The 18252-nt window shown below is 47.7% G+C and overlaps 1 protein-coding gene across 13 annotated transcripts in view; it reads left to right on the top strand.

The window, feature by feature from the left end:
• Positions 1-18252, top strand: part of CLCN6 (Cl-/H+ antiporter 6) — a 28696-nt gene that overhangs the window by 1951 nt on the left and 8493 nt on the right. For 8 of the 13 annotated variants that reach the window (XR_003433446.1, XR_003433450.1, XR_003433449.1 and 5 more), the window contains exons 3-19: positions 4228-4293; positions 4650-4715; positions 5285-5351; positions 7145-7251; positions 7885-8011; positions 8663-8730; positions 9742-9800; positions 10666-10798; positions 11604-11717; positions 11990-12156; positions 12696-12822; positions 13474-13524; positions 15536-15662; positions 15924-16077; positions 16221-16380; positions 16471-16577; positions 17578-17764. Coding sequence is in view for 8 of the 13 variants with exons in the window: in XM_027110156.1 (XP_026965957.1) it covers positions 4228-4293; positions 4650-4715; positions 5285-5351; positions 7145-7251; positions 7885-8011; positions 8663-8730; positions 9742-9800; positions 10666-10798; positions 11604-11717; positions 11990-12156; positions 12696-12822; positions 13474-13524; positions 15536-15662; positions 15924-16077; positions 16221-16380; positions 16471-16577; positions 17578-17764 (1887 nt within the window). In the remaining 5 variants the exon portion in view is untranslated. Of the gene's footprint in view, positions 1-4227; positions 4294-4649; positions 4716-5284; positions 5420-7011; positions 7252-7884; positions 8012-8662; positions 8731-9741; positions 9801-10665; positions 10799-11603; positions 11718-11989; positions 12157-12695; positions 12823-13473; positions 13525-15535; positions 15663-15923; positions 16078-16220; positions 16381-16470; positions 16578-17577; positions 17765-18252 lie in introns of those variants that run through there. The other 5 variants (XR_003433447.1, XM_027110157.1, XM_027110164.1 and 2 more) reach the window with 4 other exon arrangements.

Raw genomic sequence — 18252 nt, 5'->3', positions numbered from 1 at the left:
TTTCATTGTGCCACAGTTTCTTGAATCTGCCTTCTCTATATTATGAACTGCATCGTTGTGACCATCCTTTCTTGTTCATCCTTAATTGCTTTCTTAGGATCAATTCCAAGAAGTGGGCTTAGTCATGTCTATGTTTAATGCTTTAAAGAAAATGTCAGGTAGACTTAAAAAAATCAACATCCTAGAGCAATAACATACCCAGACTAATTTTCTTTCTAATATTTTATCTTACTCTGGCTGTAGAATTTAGTGTAACTATTATGATTTATAGCTTCGCATGGAATTTTTTAAAAAACTTTTATTATAAAGAATTTCAAACATAGACAAAAATAGGCAGAATAGTACATTGAAACCCCCTGTACTCATCACACAGCTTCAGCAGTCATTCAGCTCATGCCTAACCTTGTTTCATGTAGGTTCCCATCCACTTCCCCCTTCCCATATTATTCTGAAGGAAATGCTATACATCACATCATTGCACCCGTAAGTAATTCAGTGCGTATCTCTAGTATATGAAGACTTTTTTTTAGCATAACCCAATACCATCTTCATACCTAAGAAATTCACGATAATTCCTTGATATCAAATAACCAGTGTTCAGATTTTCCAGTTGTCTTATAAACGTCATATGTACTTTTTAATAGTTTGTTTGAATCAGGTTCCAAATGAAGTCCTCACATTGCATTTGTGTGATATATCTTTTAAGTCAAGTAGGTTTAAGATGAAGTAGATTCCACCTTCATCTTTTTTTTTCCCCTTGCAACTGACTTAAAATAACTTTAGGAGTCTAGAACTTGCCAACTGTACCACAGTGGTATAGTGTAATGTGCTGCTCTGATGTGAGTGCATTTAATCAATCAAAAAGCACTGTATCCACTGATGTACTGTCTCATATTTCTTAAATATTTGTTTGCTTGTACATAGTTGAGAGACTTGCAGGAATAAGTATAAGACAGTCCATATTGTGCTGTCATCTTGCATTCCCTCATTGAGCCTGAGCCTGGTGATATCATCCTGACTGTTGCTATGACTGACACTGTCTCAGCTTTCATTCTACTCCTGTGAGCTCACTACGGCATCTGTGCTCCATAGACCTACTGTATCCCCGGCTCCTTCACTCCTTTCACTATATTGCACTCATATTTGTAATGCATTTACTTTCAACTGATATGCATATTTATGTGAATTTTATGGGCTAATGTTCTTTTGTGTGAGTCATTAATATTTCTCAGTTAACCATCTCTGCATGTGAGCTTCTTGAGAGCACTTGCTATGTGTAAGAGCAAACTTAGCTAGGCACGTGATCAGAAAAGCCTGCCCAGATTTTATTTATGAGGGATCAACTAGAAAACCCTTCTTTTGACGCTCTTTCTAAAATGTGTTCTTTCTTGCCTTAGAAAGAGTTCATTGCACATACTTGACTCTTTGATAAGTTGGGGGTCTTACAAGATGTTAGTCCCTGTTGCTTTTTTTTTTTTTAAATTGAGGTTTGTAGTTTTTTTTTATTTTATAAATTTTTTTTTTTTTTTGCGGTACACGGGCCTCTCACTGTTGTGGCCTCTCCTGTTGTGGAGCACAGGCATGTGGGATCCTCCCAGACCGGGGCGCAAACCCGTGTCCCCTGCATCAGCAGGCGGACTCTCAACCATTGCGCCACCAGGGAAGCCCAGACAATATCAGGTTTTAATAACAGATCAAATAGTTCATTGGTACCTGTTTACCAAGTGTCAAACTTTCAGCTAATTTATTTTAAAAAAAGAAAAAAAGATTGGTGTTCTGGTGTTGCAGTTGTTTCTAAATGTCCCTTTAACAGCTTTATTGAGCCATAATTCACATGCTATACAATTTACCCATTTAAAATGTACAGTGCAATGTTTTTTTAGTATATTCACAGAGTTGTGCAATCATCGAAGCAATTTCAGAACATTTTCATCACCCGGAAAGAAACCATGCACCTGTTAGCAGTCACTGCCCATTCTTCTTGCCCCTGACCGTAGGCAACCACTAATCTACTTCCTATCTTTATACCTTTGCCTATTCTGGACATCTGCAAGCGTTTTCAATGTTTATGGAGTCACAGTGTTATTAGAGCCATCAAGCAAATAGTTAATTGCCAGTGATTTTTATACATATTTGCTATGAAGAATAGTCATATTTTCAACATGTCAGTTTTTTTCTGTTGGTTCCTAGAATGTGATGTCACTTAATTGATTAAAAAATATATACGTGTGTGTATATATGCACACACACATATACACAAACACATGTGTGTGTATACATACAGCTGACCCTGAACAACACAGGTTTAAACTGCTCAGGTCCACTTACATGCAGGTTTTTTCCAATAAATACAGTGCCTGTATTTTCATTTTACAGATACTTAAATTAACTAAGTGTGGGGAAAACTTTGTGTTCCATTAGAGATCACAATATGTGGAATCAAAAGAGCTAGTATCCAAACTGTTTCAGCTTCTTGCCCTTGGGTGAGTCATTTATCAGTTTCTTCATTTTTGAGGCAGAAATAGCAAAATTCGGATTTTCGACTGTGTGGGAAGTCGCTTCCCCTAACCCCTACGTTGTTCAAGTGTTTACTATATGTACGTATATGTGTAGAATCTGTATGTGTATATATGTATAATCAAAATACATATATATATTTAGTCATTCATGGATGGGTCTAGTTTCCCAGCAGAAGTATAGTTTACAGATTGAGTTTTTTTTGTTTTGTAATCAGGAAAACAATTTTGTTTCTAATATAAAAAGCACATCATGTTTGCTGGGAGAATTTTAAATCATATCCAGATGTGAATGCCTCCTAAAACACCAGAGATAACCACTGTTAACAGTTTTCCCAAATGTTTTGCATTGTATGCTGACATACAAATCTTAATTTTATTTAATCAAAATAGGATTATGTTATACATTTTATTCTGCTCTGCCTTTATTTATTTTGCATCTTGCCTTTTTCACTTAATTTTTGCACATTTTCCCCATCTGTCTTTGTAGACCTGTCAGAATTATTTTATGGCTATATAGTCTTCTGTATCTGGGTGGATGACAACTGATTTAATCAGTCGGCTCTTGTTACTCCAGGACCCTTTAACAAAGGAATTTGGACTTTGGGTAGTCATATAAATGGAAAAAACTGTCACGTGTCACACCTGTGTTTGTTTGGCTGACTCAACTCCTGTCTGGGAGTGTGGCCACCGGGCCAGTGTCCAGTTTGTTCACTAGCTGACATGTAGGTAGCAACAGGTTATGGGGAGAGAGCACACAGAAGACTGTTTTCCTTTGGTGCCAAACTGCTGCTTCTCATGCAAGATGTAGAAATAAAATTATTTACTTTGAATTGCTTCTTGAAATGACTCTGGCCCACCTGCAAAGCGTTTGCAGAACAGCTGTGTTCTGCGAAGTTTAAGGAAAACAGTCTCCACGTTTGTCTCGTGACTAACCTCTTTTTCACAGACACGAACTGCAGAAGGTACTTAAAATTAGACTTTCTAAATTAATTTGGTTTTGGTTAATTGAAGTATTTGTTCATCTAATAGAGTAAGTTGGGTAACACTAGTGACAGCTGAAGGTCTTTTAATGTTTGGCAGAAACAGGACACTTAAAAATATGTAGTTTAAAACTTCTTGGGACTTCCTGGTGGCGCAGTGGTTAAGAATCTGCTTGCCAATGCAGGAGACACGGGTTTGAGCCCTGGTCCGGAAAGATTCCACATGCCACGGAGCAGCTAAGCCCGTGTGCCACGACTACTGAGCCTGAGCTCTAGAGCCCGTGAGCCACAACCACTGACGCCCATGCGCCTAGAGCCCGCAACAAGGGAAGCCACCGCAATGAGAAGCCTGCGCATCGCAACGAAGAGTAGCCCCCACTCGACGTAACTAAAGAAAGCCCGTGCGCAGCAACAAAGACTCAACACAGCCAAAAATTAATTAATTGATTAATTTAATTTAATTAAAAATTAAGCAAAAAACTTCCTAAAGCGTGAAGTATACACCTAAAGCAGTGCTGTTGAAATGCCCGTATAAAGCACAGATTGCGATACTGCAGGTCTGAAGGGGCTGAGGGTGTGTGTTTCTAACAAGCTTCTCCGGGGTGCTGCTGTGCCCACCTGTGCTTTGAGTGGCAGGAACTGGGAGTTTTATCCCTTTCCAGGTTTTGGTAATTCTTCCTATTGGCTTGGGACTTTTTTTTTTTTTAACTCACACGTCCCTCTTTCAGAGTTTGGATTATGATCGCTGTATCAATGACCCTTACCTGGAGGTTTTGGAGACCATGGATAATAAGGTGAGTCCTTTATTGATCTCTTGGGACCAAGTAGGTCTTAGGACAGCTTCTTTTTCTGTTCTAAATAGTCAAGTAAATTTCTTTACCCCTTGGCCTCTTAACCCTTTTCATGAGATATCTGCATTTATTACTTAGTCGTTCAACCTGCCAACCAGAGTGCCCGCTGTCAGTGCTCCTGGCCCGGCCCTTAGCATTCTTCATTCTTGCATTGTAAAGCACCTGCCACCCCAGACATCATCACCGTGCTTGCTGTCCATATGGAATTTAGTCTAAAACTGGTTGGCTGAGATGTATTCCCTCCCTGCTGTCATCATAAGCCTGCAATAAACGAAATCATTTCTTTCCTTTGTGAACAGAAAGGTCGCAGGTATGAGGCAGTGAAGTGGATGATGGTGTTTGCCATTGGAGTCTGCACAGGGCTGGTGAGCAGGCGGGGCGTGGGGAGACGATGGGCCAAGGGGCGGAGGGCGTCAGAGGGCAAGCTCCAGCCGGCGAATAAGTTGTTCGTTTTTATAACAGAGACTGCCTTACGCCCCCCACTCCTTTTTTTAAAATCATAATCCTGACACTTTTTCATACTTCTCTTGCCACGCAACTCTGATGCCCTTTAAAGCACGCAAAGGCTTTTTGAAACTGCGTTTGGAAAGAGCGGAGCAGGCCCTCACACGTGTCTGTACTGTTCCTCCAAGCACCAGTGGTCTTCCTTGGTCTCCGATCTTTTTTACCATCCTTTTCGCTCTGTGCTTTAACTCTCCTTCTGACAACTTAGCTGCACCCATTTCTTTTGTGCTTGGAGGGGCCGTGGCGCCAGGCTCAGGTGGGACCCTCCTGTAGCCACAGTGACTAAGGAAAGCCTGTTCACGCGTGGCCTGTTGGTAACATTGGTGCAGGTGACCAGCGAGAACAGGCAGTGGGGGGAAGGGGCGGTGCCTCAAGGGGAGTGCCTGTGACAGCGGGGAGACCTGGGTGACCGCCCACGTGCTCTTCACAGGTGGGTCTCTTCGTGGACTTCTTTGTACGGCTCTTCACCCAGCTCAAGTTCGGAGTGGTGCAGGCGTGTATCCTTTTCACGGGTCTTGGTGTTTCCGGACGTCAGCAGTTGCTGACTCTGCTTTCCTGTCTAGAAGTGAGTTTAACAGCAGACGTGATCTTTGAAGAGCTACGTATTAGCCACTTGGGTTTGAGGTTTTTCATTATCATCGAAGGACACGAGAGGAAGACTTTAATAGAAAGGTGCTCATGTTCATGGTTAGTAAGACCTGAAGCACAGACGCCTATTTTCCCTGATCGATCTATGAATTCATTGTAGTTCCAATGGAAATTCCAGTAGATTGTTGCTGGAACTCGAAAAGTCTCTTCCTAAATTTGTGTGGAATAGTAAAGAGCCCAAAGTAGCTGAGACGGTTTTGAACAACAGACAGGGGAATAGCCATACTAAATGTCAAGATATATAATTTAAGATACAGTCATTGAAACAGTATCATATTGGTGCGGGAATACCCAATTAGACCAGTGGGAAATAATAGAGAAGCAGAAACTGGCCCACACACATATAGAGATGTGGTGACTGACAGAGTTAGTGTTATAAATTAGGAAGGATGGATTAGTTAATAAAAGATGCTGGGACATCAGTTATCTACCTGGAAAAATACAAAATTAGATTCTTTGTACTATAAATTAATTCCAGATGGACTGAAGATGTCAATAGGCGAAACAAAACTTGAAGAGACGATGTAATGTTGAGAGTACAGAATAATTTCTAAGGACTCCAGGAGGCACAGAGTGAAGGGGAAAAGATCAATAAACTTGACCACATCAAAGTAAATATTCTATTTATACACACACAAAAAAACCCCAAACAACAATAAAACACCATAACTAAAAAACAAGTTTACAGCCTAGGAGAGGTTGTTCCCGTGCATTTAAGAGACAAATAATTAGTATCCAGAATAGAGGGAGAACTGCAGCTCAGTAAGAAAAAAGCCTGAACAGCCCAATAGAAAAGCAAGCAAAGGATGTGAACAGGCAATTCTCAGAAGAGGAAAATTAGCCGATAAGTAAACCTGTGGAAAAGTGCTCACCTCACCACCAGCAGGGAAATGAAAATCAAATACATAGGAAGGTGCACCTTCCTAACTCCTGAGTTTCTGTTCTAAATGTGGCCCTCAGACATGCACAGAGATGTTCATTGCAGCTCTGTGATGGCGAAGGATTGAAATCCCACCAAATGGGAGAGTGGGAAAATTGATGTTCACATGATATAGTTTTATGTAGAAGTCAAAGTAAATGAACCAGAGCTTTTCCATCAACATGACTAATTCTCAGAAAGCGTTGAGGGAGAGGAAAAAGGCAGCTGTAGAATGTGCATCAAGTGCAATGCCATTGTTTTAATTTTAGAAGCACCTAGAACAATGTGGACGCACATGGAAACTTGCAGGGGAGGATGCGCAAGAGTTTCAGCTTAGTGGTTTCTTCCAGGAGAGAGGGAGGGAAACAGAAAGGGTTTTGTTGTTGTCGTCGTTGTTTTTAATGGTATCTAATGTTTTCATTTAAAAAAAATACCTGGAGCAAATGTGGCGTAACACTGAGATTTGTCAAGGCATGGGCTGTGGGAGTACAGGTGTCTGTACCTTACCTCTCATAATGTTTGAAGTATTTCATAGTTTAAAAATGGTTCCTAACGTAGGAGACATCTCAGGCAGTTGTGTTTTTTTTAAGTTTATATACGGAGAACAGGAGGGTGTGCAGTAAGCAGCCACCGTGCTTCAGAAGAGGAGAAGCTGCCTCACTTCAAGTGACGGTAGGACCGCCCCAGCTAGCGGGCACGGTTTCCTTAACCCCATGTCTGTAGCGGTGGAGGAGTGCAGCCAGAAAGGCTGCCTCGCCCTGTCCCTCCTTGAACTCTTGGGTTTCAACTTGACTTTTGTCTTCTTCGCGAGCCTTCTTGTCCTAATTGAGGTGAGGTGGTGGGGTGTCGCCTTTTTGCTCATGAGGTTTTGCTCTCATTTTCTCCATCTCCATTTTCGAAATGTCAAGAAACTGATTTAGACTTCGAATATAGATTCCCGTAGGAAAAGTGGTCTCTCGTTCACTTAGAGATGTTTTCTGAAAGTGGTTTCAGCCTCTGGTGAGATTAAAGAGGAACAATCTAGACGAGAAGGTTGGTTTTCGACCTTGGTAGCACGTTAGAAATAACCTGGGGAACGGTAAAAATGACTTTAAATAACTTTAAAATACTTCAAACTTAAATGCTTTAAACTTAAAAAGACTTTAAAATAACTTCAAAAGTGACTGATACCCAGCTTAGACGAATGAGGTAAGACTCTCCGGTAGTGAAGGAGGGCATCGATTGTCGAAAGGCCCCCCCAGGTGATGCTGAATCACCAGGAACTTGCTAGAAATGCCTCAGACCTACTGAGTCAGAAGCCCGGGGGGCAGGGGCAGCCTCTGGTTTCACAGGCCCATGGGGGCAGGGGGGTGGGTGCTGCTCTGGTGAAGAGGGTCAGTTCGCCCTCTTTGGTGAGGCTGTCCAGGGTGAACCGTAGACCCAGTGGAGTCTGAGTTTCTGGGTGTACCTGCTCTCCCCATCAGCCAGTGGCAGCGGGTTCTGGGATACCCGAGATCAAATGCTATCTGAATGGTGTGAAGGTGCCCGGAATCGTGCGTCTCCGGACCCTGCTCTGCAAAGTCTTTGGAGTGCTGTTCAGTGTGGCTGGAGGTAAGGAGGGTCTTTTCTGACCTTTATCCTTGAAGCGTTCAGGGGGCGAAGATGACAAGAAGCATCATGTGTGTACACTGAGTAGGTTCGGATTTGAAGGCCCCGGCCCCAAACAGGTTTCTGCACTGTTTGTTGATGGGTTATTTTTTAAATGCAGATGCTCTGAATTAGTTACCATTCAGAGATATCTGACCAGCACACCACTGAGTCTTGAAGTAGAACGAATGTCTAATTGGTTTGTGGAGTTGGCTTTTAGCAAAGTCAGCAAGTTTTTGTGCCAGATAATAAATATTTTATACTTCGTGGGCCAAGAGGCAAGAAAAGAAGCTATTAGGTAGGTGCTTAAACTTACATGACTGCTTAAAATGTATCCATGTGAGAATGTAAAGACCATTCTGAGCTCTCTCAGGCTGTATAAAAACAGGCAGCAAGGCCGTCTTGGCCCACAGGCTATGGTTTGCTGACCCCCGATGTAGAATTTCAAGATTATTTTCTCCTGTTCGATGGGAATTTGACTCACCCTTTCTCTTACAAAGTCATAGGATCATCTTTGTTTTATAGTTGTCAAGAGAAAGGTCTATGTAACAAAGGTCTCCTGACCCAGACCGTTCTGTGCTCACTGATGGCCTCCCCCTTTTCCACCTGTTCCAGGGCTCTTCGTGGGGAAGGAAGGCCCCATGATCCACAGTGGAGCAGTGGTAGGGGCTGGCCTCCCGCAGGTAAGGGTTGATGGTCTGCGGGGGCGGGTTACCCCTGGGAGTGGGCCTCCTGCACAGGGGCGTGTCTGTGGTTGAATTTGGAAAAAATCCATCGGGAGCATCCCAACATGGCTTCGGAATCTGCTGTCACTTTGGGTTGACGAGAAAACGATATGGTCTGTCTCCCAGGAGAGCAGGTAGCTGGTACCTCGAGGCTTTGACGAGGCCCTGCTGAGTCCTAGGAGCAGGAATGGGACAAAGAGAGAGTCTGTTCAAATGAGAGTCACCCGGTGCTCCCACAGCCTTTGCCGAGCACGTCCACGCAGGGTGGCTTTGTGGAGCGTCTCGGGAGAGGCTGGAAGCCTTGGCTGAGATGGTCTCAGGCGCAGGTCTATGCTGATTCCTTTGGAAGCAATGCGGGAGTAGCAGCTGCTGTTCATTAGCGTTAGGTGCTGTCCGGGCCGGACTCTCATATACTGGCTCCTTTAAAGCCACCTCAAGGGTTGAGTTGCCCTTACCATCTTCTTTCTCAGATGAGGAGCTGAGGCTTAGGGAGGCCAAGGAGCTCGCTCAGGACCCCAGGCTCCCGTGCTCACGGGCTGGTCCACGTGGAGAAGTCTCAGTTCCCTATGAACTGTCGCTTACGGACGTTTACATCTCATGTTCTAAGGGGAGGGAGTTGCTGTGCAGCGGCCTGAGATTTTGTCGAGCAGGTTAAGAGTTGGCCCCTTGGCCCTTCCTCGGTGACTCTGCCCCGTGACGTCTACAGCAGCTTTCAGTTCCGCCTAACCCTTCGCTCAGCAATTTCCCCTTTTCCTTTTGGACTCGCTATGTACAAAATGCAGTTTCTGAGGGGCCTAGAAATTGGGCAGGAAAAGCAGTTCCTCCCCGAAGCCGCCTGTCTTCCCATCTGCTGCCCCGGACTCCTTCTCGCAGTCCCTGCCCAGGCGCGCTCAGGCTATAGGGACTCCCCGGCCCTGTGGATGCCTGCAGCTTCGGGCCCCTCTCTGACTTTGTTTTCTCTTGCTCTAGTTTCAGAGCCTCTCTTTACGGAAGATCCAGTTTAACTTCCCCTATTTCCGAAGTGACAGGTATGGAAAGGTTGGAAATTGGGTTGTTTTTTGGAAAAAACAAGCCGTTCATTTACTGCCACTGAGACCCTACACTTGCTCTAGTCCGGCTCACACTCTCCCCTGCTGGGCGGGCTGCGTGCAGAACCCGACCATCCAGAAGGAGGCGGGCTTTGAATTATTCTTCTGAAGATTAGGAGCACAAGGGCCAAGCAGGCATCATGGCTTCCATTTTGTCGTAACGTAGGGCCTCTAGAAGCATCTCAGACAACGAAGAATGTGGTCCAAGATCGAACATACGACCAGGGAAGTCCACAGGCATATTATCAAGGATGGAGTTTATTTGCTTGGTCAGCCGCGTCTCGGGTTTAGAAGGCTGCTTCTGGGCACTCTTCAGCCCGTGGGATTTGCGTGTGTTACTGACCTGCACACCTGGCAAGGCCCTTGCAGTCAGGGGCCCAGGGGCCGGGTTGCGGTCCGCCTCCTCGCCTCGGCGTTCCTGCCGGTCACTGTCACCTGCCCCTCTGCTCACAGCCACACTTGTACGTTTTCTCTGGTGCTGAGCTTTCTGGAAGGAAGGTCTGATGAGCCAGTGGCTCAGTGGTGACACCAGAACCCTCCAGTCTGCCTCCTGAGAATCCATGTTGAGAGTCAACGGACGTCAGGGAGTCCCCCCACCTGGCGGAGCTCCTCTGGGGAGAGCGTTTGGCTCATAGGTGAACTGCTTTGTCTGCCGAGTTGCCTCCCCAGAGACCTGCCCTTCATGAGCCCTGACTGTTCGTGGGTCTCGAGATGTTAAAACGTCAGTGCATAAGGAAGTGAAAACTTGCCTTTCGCAGCCTGAGGGCTGTTTCTCAGATAAACCGTCTCTCTTTTCTGTCCTCAGAGACAAGCGGGATTTTGTATCAGCAGGGGCGGCCGCTGGAGTCGCCGCAGCTTTTGGGGCCCCCATTGGGGGTACCTTGTTCAGTCTGGAGGAGGGCTCATCCTTCTGGAACCAAGGGCTCACGTGGAAAGTGGTGAGGAAGACCTTCCCCTGAGCTTAACCACACCCCCCAGATTTAAACTGGACACCTCTTACCCGTTATATTTACCAGTAGTTTTTTTTTTCCTCTTTTACTGTTTACCAGAGTCATACTTTAAATACAGTTACAAATGTCTGGAGCAGAAAAGGTATACCATGCAAACACTAACCAAAATAAGGCTGGTGTAGTAGTTTCTTAACGTTAAAGGAGACTTTGAGACAAGGGGAATTACCAAAGTGAATGAGGGACGTTTCACGGTGATAAAAGGCTCGATTTAATCGATAGTTTTAGTTAACCTGTGCTTCTGATGAGACCAAGAGAGTTGACGTTACTGGAAACTCCTTTGCTCTAGACACCCATAACCTCCAACTGTGGACTTTTCTGTACTTCCCATATTAGCACCCTTCCCATCCTTAGTCAAGCTGCTACTCTTCTCTCCTGACGAACCGCCCGACCCGATAGGTGAGACCGGCTGTGGTCCTGATGTGAACCCCCGTCTCCTGCCTCAGGGGAGCACGTTCTTCCTCTGGTGTTTACCGTTCCTTTTTTGGCACAGGGTCTGGTGCATAATAGGCTGTAAATGAATAGTCCTTCACAAAAGGCTGAATGAAAACTCCTAATAGCCTGATTTCCAACTTCTCACACTTGTGGTGTATCTACTGCCATGGTCACCAGGGCCCTGTGTCCAGACCTGGAGTTGGCCGTTCTCTGTGTGGAGCAGGAGGTTGGTGGGGACACGTCTGGGAGGTGGCAGGACCTGTCGCTATCGAGTGTTCTTGTTTTTTCACCTGTCCCCTAGCTCTTTTGCTCCATGTCTGCCACCTTCACCCTCAACTTCTTCCGTTCTGGGATTCAGTTTGGAAGTTGGGGTTCCTTCCAGCTCCCTGGATTGCTGAACTTTGGCGAGTTTAAGGTACGTTTTGTCCTTGCCCCCAAATTTCTTTCTTGACCCGTGAAAATTGCTTTTAAGTACCAGAGAGAAGCTGTCAGAAGGGTAGGTGCGTCCCTGCCCCTGTCGTCTCCCGCATGCCCTGTGCTCAGTGTGGGTGGGATTCCAGCACTGCTTTGGCTCTTGTAGGGAGAAGGCAGGGTCGCTTCTCGTCTCTGTCTTTTTCTGCTCCTGTCCCTTCCTGTTCTCATGGGCACTCTGGTTTTTCTCTCTCCCTCCCTTGCCCCTTCTCTCAGTGCTCTGACTCTGATAAAAAATGTCATCTCTGGACAGCTATGGACTTGGGTTTCTTCGTCGTGATGGGGGTCGTTGGGGGCCTCCTGGGAGCCACATTCAACTGTCTGAACAAGAGGCTTGCAAAGTACCGTATGCGGAACGTGCACCCGAAACCTAAGCTCGTCAGGTACCCACGCAGTCACCTCCCCTCCTGCCGTGGCCCCCCAGGCCCTGTGTGGACCAGGCCATCTCTCCCGGGGAATGGACCCCACTTCCCACACCAGCTTTCATGTTATGTCTAAGACTGAAAATGGAAACCTGTTTGTCAGATGGGCCAAAAGACTGAGGCTGAGCTTAATTTATATCAGAGCCACTGGCTCACTCCCCGCCTCTCTGGACTTGGCCACCAGGACGCATGACAAAGTCAGTATTGGCCCCGCGAGGGGTGCACTCTCACTAGACTCTCGCCCCAGGATTTAAAATGGAAGGCCTTTCATTCCTCGGAGAGAGATGATGTGGCCGCAGCAGCCCACGTTACTGGCTACCCACTTTTTACATGGAAATTGCTGGAATGCAGCAAGTCACTGATAAATTCTGCACACGTGCTAACAGCAGGGGCTGCTGTGCGTGCTCTTGGGGGAAAGGAGGGCTGGAGGTAGGCAGTTTTTGAGTTCCCAGGACCAGGTGACTTTTTATCCACAGTAACGGCTGCGCTTTGCCTCCTAGAGTCTTGGAGAGCCTCTTGGTGTCTCTGGTGACCACCGTGGTGGTGTTTGTGGCCTCCATGGTGTTAGGAGAATGCCGACAGATGTCTTCCGCAAGTCAAGTTGGTAATGACTCCTTCGCACTCCAGGTAACCCTGGTGCACCTGCTACCTTTGTCCTACACACGCGAAACAGAAGAATCCGGAAATGTATGGCTTGCCTCAGTTTAGAGCTGATAGATGTGTTGGGTTCATTGTTCCACACCTGATTCAGATTGCCCGGGGTGGGGCGGGCGTTGTAATAGTCTTTTTACCTAAGAGAGGATGTGCACCAAACTTTCTCTTTCTCACTTTTGTGAACAGTCCTGGCTCTCATAGAGGGAACTCCTCTCCCTCTCTTTCCCTGCCTGTCCCCCTCCCTCCTTCCTTCCCTCCCTCTCTCTCCCCGCCCGTCCCCCTCCCTCCTTCCTTCCCTCCCTCTCCCCCCCACCCCGTCCCCCTCCCTCCTTCCTTCCCTCCCTCTCTCTCTTTGTTGAACAAAACTAATTGGAAACAGACGTTCAGGATGCTGACTGTCTGCTTCTTCTCCGAGCCTCAGTTTACTCTTTGACCCCCCCCACCCCTGAAAGGTGCACACCAGCCTCACCCTCGGGATGTAAGAGGCACCCCTCAGACGGGAGAAAGGAGTGCCTGCCTCAGGGCACACGGTGGTCCTGGCTCGTCCTGCATCTTCTAGTTTTTCTGGGTTTAGGCCATTTACTGGCATGCCTCCTCTTTGCATTTCTCCTTTTCCTTTCCTAGGAGTATGTGATGTTTTCTAGCACCTTTCCCCGAAAGAGCCGGTTGAGTGAGGTAGGCATGGGAGCTTACTGTACCCTGTGTTTTTCAGTCCAGTCCGGTGGGTCTGAGAGCCGGCCTCTAGGGTGGAGGCTGGAGGTTCTCTAAGTACATGTCTTGTTGCCTCCGGGGAGCCACTCGAGTCCCTCTGAACCCCTTTGGGCTTTTGTCTTGAGTGGCTGCCTCTTATTGTCCCCAGGAACAGTCAGTGAACGGCTAGAATGTACTAGGTCAGAGGTCAGAGGTCAGCAAACTGCGGTCCATGGTTTTTACATTTTTAAAGCGTTGGGGGAAAGAAAAAAAGAAGGACATGTGACAGAGACTGTATGTGACCTGCACAGCCTAAAATATTAACTGTCTGGCTCTTCACAGGAAATGTTTGTTGATCCCTGTTACTGGCTATTCCCCAAGGCCACCTCTTACCAGACCAATATTTTCCAGAGTGTGTTCTAAGGAACATTGATACACGTGATTCAAGAGCAAACAAATGGAAAAGGATTCTGTGGTCAGATGGGTTAACCAGAGCTGAGTAGGTTTCTTTAATACAGGATTTCTCAGGGCCTTTAAAGTTCCAGTAAGTGTTAGGAATGTTTGGAATGTTCATTGTGTGCCAGGTGTTCTACTAAGCACTGTACATACATGACCTCATTTAGTCCTTACCATTGCCACGTTGGCTAGTATTGTCCCCATTTTACAGATGAGAAAACTGAGGCAAACTGAGGCCTTGCCTGAGATCACCCAGCTAGTAATATATAGCATGAGGTGGGTATTATTCCCATTTCATAGATGAGGAAATGGAAGCTTCACAAAATTAAAGACCTTTCCCAAGGTCACTAGAGGGTGGCAGTGTGAGAGTCAAATCCACCTGATCATGGAGCCTGTTCTCTGCTTTTCACAGATACACCGATTTCCAGCAAGTGCTGTGATACTTCTGTATGCGTTTGACCACAGGACTCTTTCCAGAGCACCTTCAGGACTAGGTTCCTCCAGGCATAGTTTGGGAAACACTGCATGTGCTGGTGATTAAGCTGTCGCCTCAGCTTGTCCCCCCTTCACCGTTCCGCACACGCGTCTCCTTTGCCAGCTCCTCCCTGCCAGGTTCTGCCGATAGGGGGCGCTCTCCTGTCTCCTACAGCAGCCTTCCTCCGGCCGTGTTGCCCAGCCAGGTCCACCTGGTAGGGTTATACAAACCCATCACCTGGTATTGTTACAGGGTCCACATAAGGGCATCTTTACAGTGTCGTTAATATCGATAGAATGGAATCCAGGAAAAGTCTGCTTAGTCAACTTTGCAAGAAACACTCTCTAATTGTTTGCCCAGTGAGAGGTGTGAGGTCTGCCCCCGGTGCTGCTTGTACATCGCCAACCAGAAACCAGATACCCTCGCCCTGTAATGAGTCCAGCAGTGCCCGGATCTCATCTGCTCACACAAAACGAAGAGAGTGAGAGGGCTGGGATGTGGAGAAATAATCTCTCCTCCCAGCTTGGGTTTTGTGCAGCCAGGAGTGGGGTGTCTGTATCGGGCCTCGTGTACGTGGGTTTTCTTCTGCAGCAAACTCGGGTGGAGGCTTTTTCCATTTGGGACAAAGTTGGGGCGTTAGGTCAGGCCATGCCCTGGACTCTCCTCCGCAGACGCCTGTCCACTCCCGGCCAGTTGTCGGTCCCCTGCCTCGTCCTCCACCATCCATGGTGCTCTGGGGCCAGGCTTCCCGCAGTACCACTGACAAAATTAGCCCTGGGAGAGGAGGCAGAGCCAGACCATGGTGAACCCTAAGTGTAGTTACGTTTTTGTTATGAATGTGCATGAACAGGGCCCTCCTCCTGATTCTTTCTTTCTCAAAACGCAAGGAATACACCGTATCACGGTTGGCTGCTCTTGGGGATCGATCTTTTTTCTGCTGCCTGTTTAATTTACGGGTAAAGCTTGCAATCCAGACTCTTTCGACCTCGCTGGAGACATCCCACCTGAAGTCTCAGATGCCCTCCTCCGGGGCCCTTATTTGACTGTTTGATTCCTTTTTCTTAGGTCACATCAGAAGAAGTGAATTCCAGCATCAAGACCTTTTTTTGTCCCAATGAGACCTACAATGACATGGCCACACTCTTTTTCAACTCCCAGGAGTCTGGCATCCTTCAGCTTTTCCACCAGGATAGTGAGTATCCGGGAGGGTGGGGTTTGGGGCAGGAAACAAATGGTTGCTCCTCTGTGAGACAGAGCCAGGCTTGCCCTTCATTCTAAGCGAGAACAGGGCTTTTCGTTGGTAATGCCAACCCAGACAAGATTGGGGTGTCTGCCTCCGGTGCTGGAGGTGAAGCGGTCAGGGCGCAGAAGGACCTGGTGGGAGCCAACGCAGTCTGGTGGGCCCTGGCAGGCATCTTAGCGGGACTCAGGTCGGTCTGTTCTGGCTTTGCAGGTACTTTTAGCCCCATCACTTTGGCGTTGTTCTTCGTCCTCTATTTCGTGCTTGCATGTTGGACTTACGGCATTTCTGTTCCAAGCGGCCTTTTTGTGCCTTCCCTGCTATGTGGAGCTGCTTTTGGACGTTTAGTTGCCAACGTTCTCAAAAGGTACCGCGTGCGTGTGTGTGTGTGTGTGTGTGCATGCGCCTGAGCGTGCACTTGAGTACGTATGCACAAGTGTGCAAATCATAACTCCCTCCCGCACCCCCAGTATGATTCTAAGGCATGTTCTTGGTTTCTTTCTTCCCCAGCTACATTGGATTGGGCCATATCTATTCGGGAACCTTTGCCCTGATTGGTGCTGCGGCTTTCTTGGGCGGGGTCGTCCGTATGAGCATCAGTCTCACGGTCATCCTGATTGAGTCCACCAGCGAGATCACGTACGGCCTCCCCATCATGGTCACCCTGATGGTGAGCACGCCCCCCATCCAGGCCTCCTTCAGGTTCGGGGCCACGTTCCCCCACAGCAGCCTCTTTTCAAGTCTTTGCTTTGTGTTTCAGGTGGCCAAATGGACAGGGGACTTTTTCAATAAGGGCATTTATGACATCCACGTGGGCCTGCGAGGCGTGCCGCTTCTAGAATGGGAGACGGAGGTGGAAATGGACAAGTAAGGCCAGGATTTCTCTTCATGTCCTAGTTCCAGAATTTACAGACTTTAGGGCCCAGGAATGTTTGTATTAGGTAGGAAACGGTAATTCAGATTCTTGGGTTGGAAGAAGGTAAGTAACAACAGCAAGGTCCTTCCAACAGCAAGCACGTCTGTACCCAAGTGTGTTCGGGATGGTGGAGCGGCCCCGTGCAGCTGGGGACTGGGGCGGGCAGGGCCGCTTCGTGGATGGTTCGGCCGCTGTGGCATTCTGGTTAAATAGGAAGTGTTATGATTGAGTGTTTAAATTTAGGCTCCAAGCCCTGTGAGTGAGAACTAGCTGCCTCGTGTGTGCCCAGCGAGGTGTCGTCCTATCAGCAGTGATTCCTCTGGGCATAATCACCAGCTTATCCGTCAGCCGACAGATAGTTCAGGCCTCCCATGTCTGGGATCGTGCAAGGTGCTTAAAGTCTAACGTAGGGGTCAGCGAACTTCTGGAAAGGGCCAGATAGTAAATATTTGCAGGCCATGTGCTCTCTGTCCTGCCGCTTTAGTGTAGAAGCAGCCACAGACAACATGTAAACGAGCGAGCGTGACCAGATTGGACCTGTGGGTGACAGTTGCCATCCCTGGTCTAAAGGGACGCCCAAACATTTTAATTCCAGTATAATTAGCAGTTCAGGGGTGATACTGGCATGTGCCATGGGGTGCTGAGGAGCGATGGCCAAACCCCTGAGCAACTGGATGAGGTTTGTGGAGGGGGGACATTCATATTGAGCTGAGGGTCTTGGCCCACACGTCTGACAGAGCAAGGAAGGGCATTCCAGGCACCGGGAACAGCATGTGTGAAGGGGACGGAAGTACCAAGGAATGAGTGTGTTCAAGGAACTGCTAGAGATGGTTCAGAAAAGGGGCCCAGGTGGTCCAGGCAGTGCAGGAGAGGCAGCGTAGCTCCGTCATGGCTTGCTCCCGGTGCCGTGGACTCTGTCACGAGTGCGGACCGCTTCCCTCCTTCCCCCAGACTGCGAGCCAGCGACATCATGGAGCCCAACCTGACCTACGTCTACCCGCACACCCGCATCCAGTCTCTGGTCAGCATCCTGCGTACCACTGTCCACCACGCCTTCCCAGTGGTCACGGAGAACCGGGGCAATGAGAAGGAGTTCATGAAGGGCAACCAGCTCATCAGTAACAACATCAAGTACAAGGTAAAGGAAACGGCCCCGGAGGAGAGGTGGGCGATGGACAAGTGGTTCCCTGCTGCCCACAGTGATGCCGTGCTTGTCACACCCCGTAGATGGGGTGGCCCTGGTTGGCTCTTGTGAAAGTCAGCACTCTTTTCATTGCACGCGACAGTGAGTGTGGACTGGACAGTGAGTATAGACTACGCAATGAGTAAGGACTGTGTTAGGCCGTCAGGACGTGTGTTCATTCCCACTGCAGCAAGCACGTGGATAGATTGTTGTTTTAAACATCAGTCTTGAGTATTTGGTGCAGGTTGTATCGGGGAGGGTTCTGAGTTGCCAACAATGGACTTTGACCTACTTAAGAAAGAAAAAAGTCCATGGAAACTGCAGGATGGACAGGAAAGCTGAAGCACCAGGAGCAGTGCACTCTGGGCGAGCAGGTGGCCAGTGGCCCCTCTGCAGGTACCAGAAGGCACCTGCGCTGAGGGAGAGTCCCACTGCCTCACTTG

Source organism: Aethalodelphis obliquidens, unplaced genomic scaffold, assembly GCF_003676395.1.
Source record: "Aethalodelphis obliquidens isolate GAN/ISIS:26980383/991018 unplaced genomic scaffold, ASM367639v1 scaffold9, whole genome shotgun sequence".
Classification (NCBI taxonomy): domain Eukaryota; kingdom Metazoa; phylum Chordata; class Mammalia; order Artiodactyla; family Delphinidae; genus Aethalodelphis; species Aethalodelphis obliquidens.
Note: the sequence above shows the minus strand (reverse complement) of the source record. Positions and strands in the feature narration are given on the sequence as shown.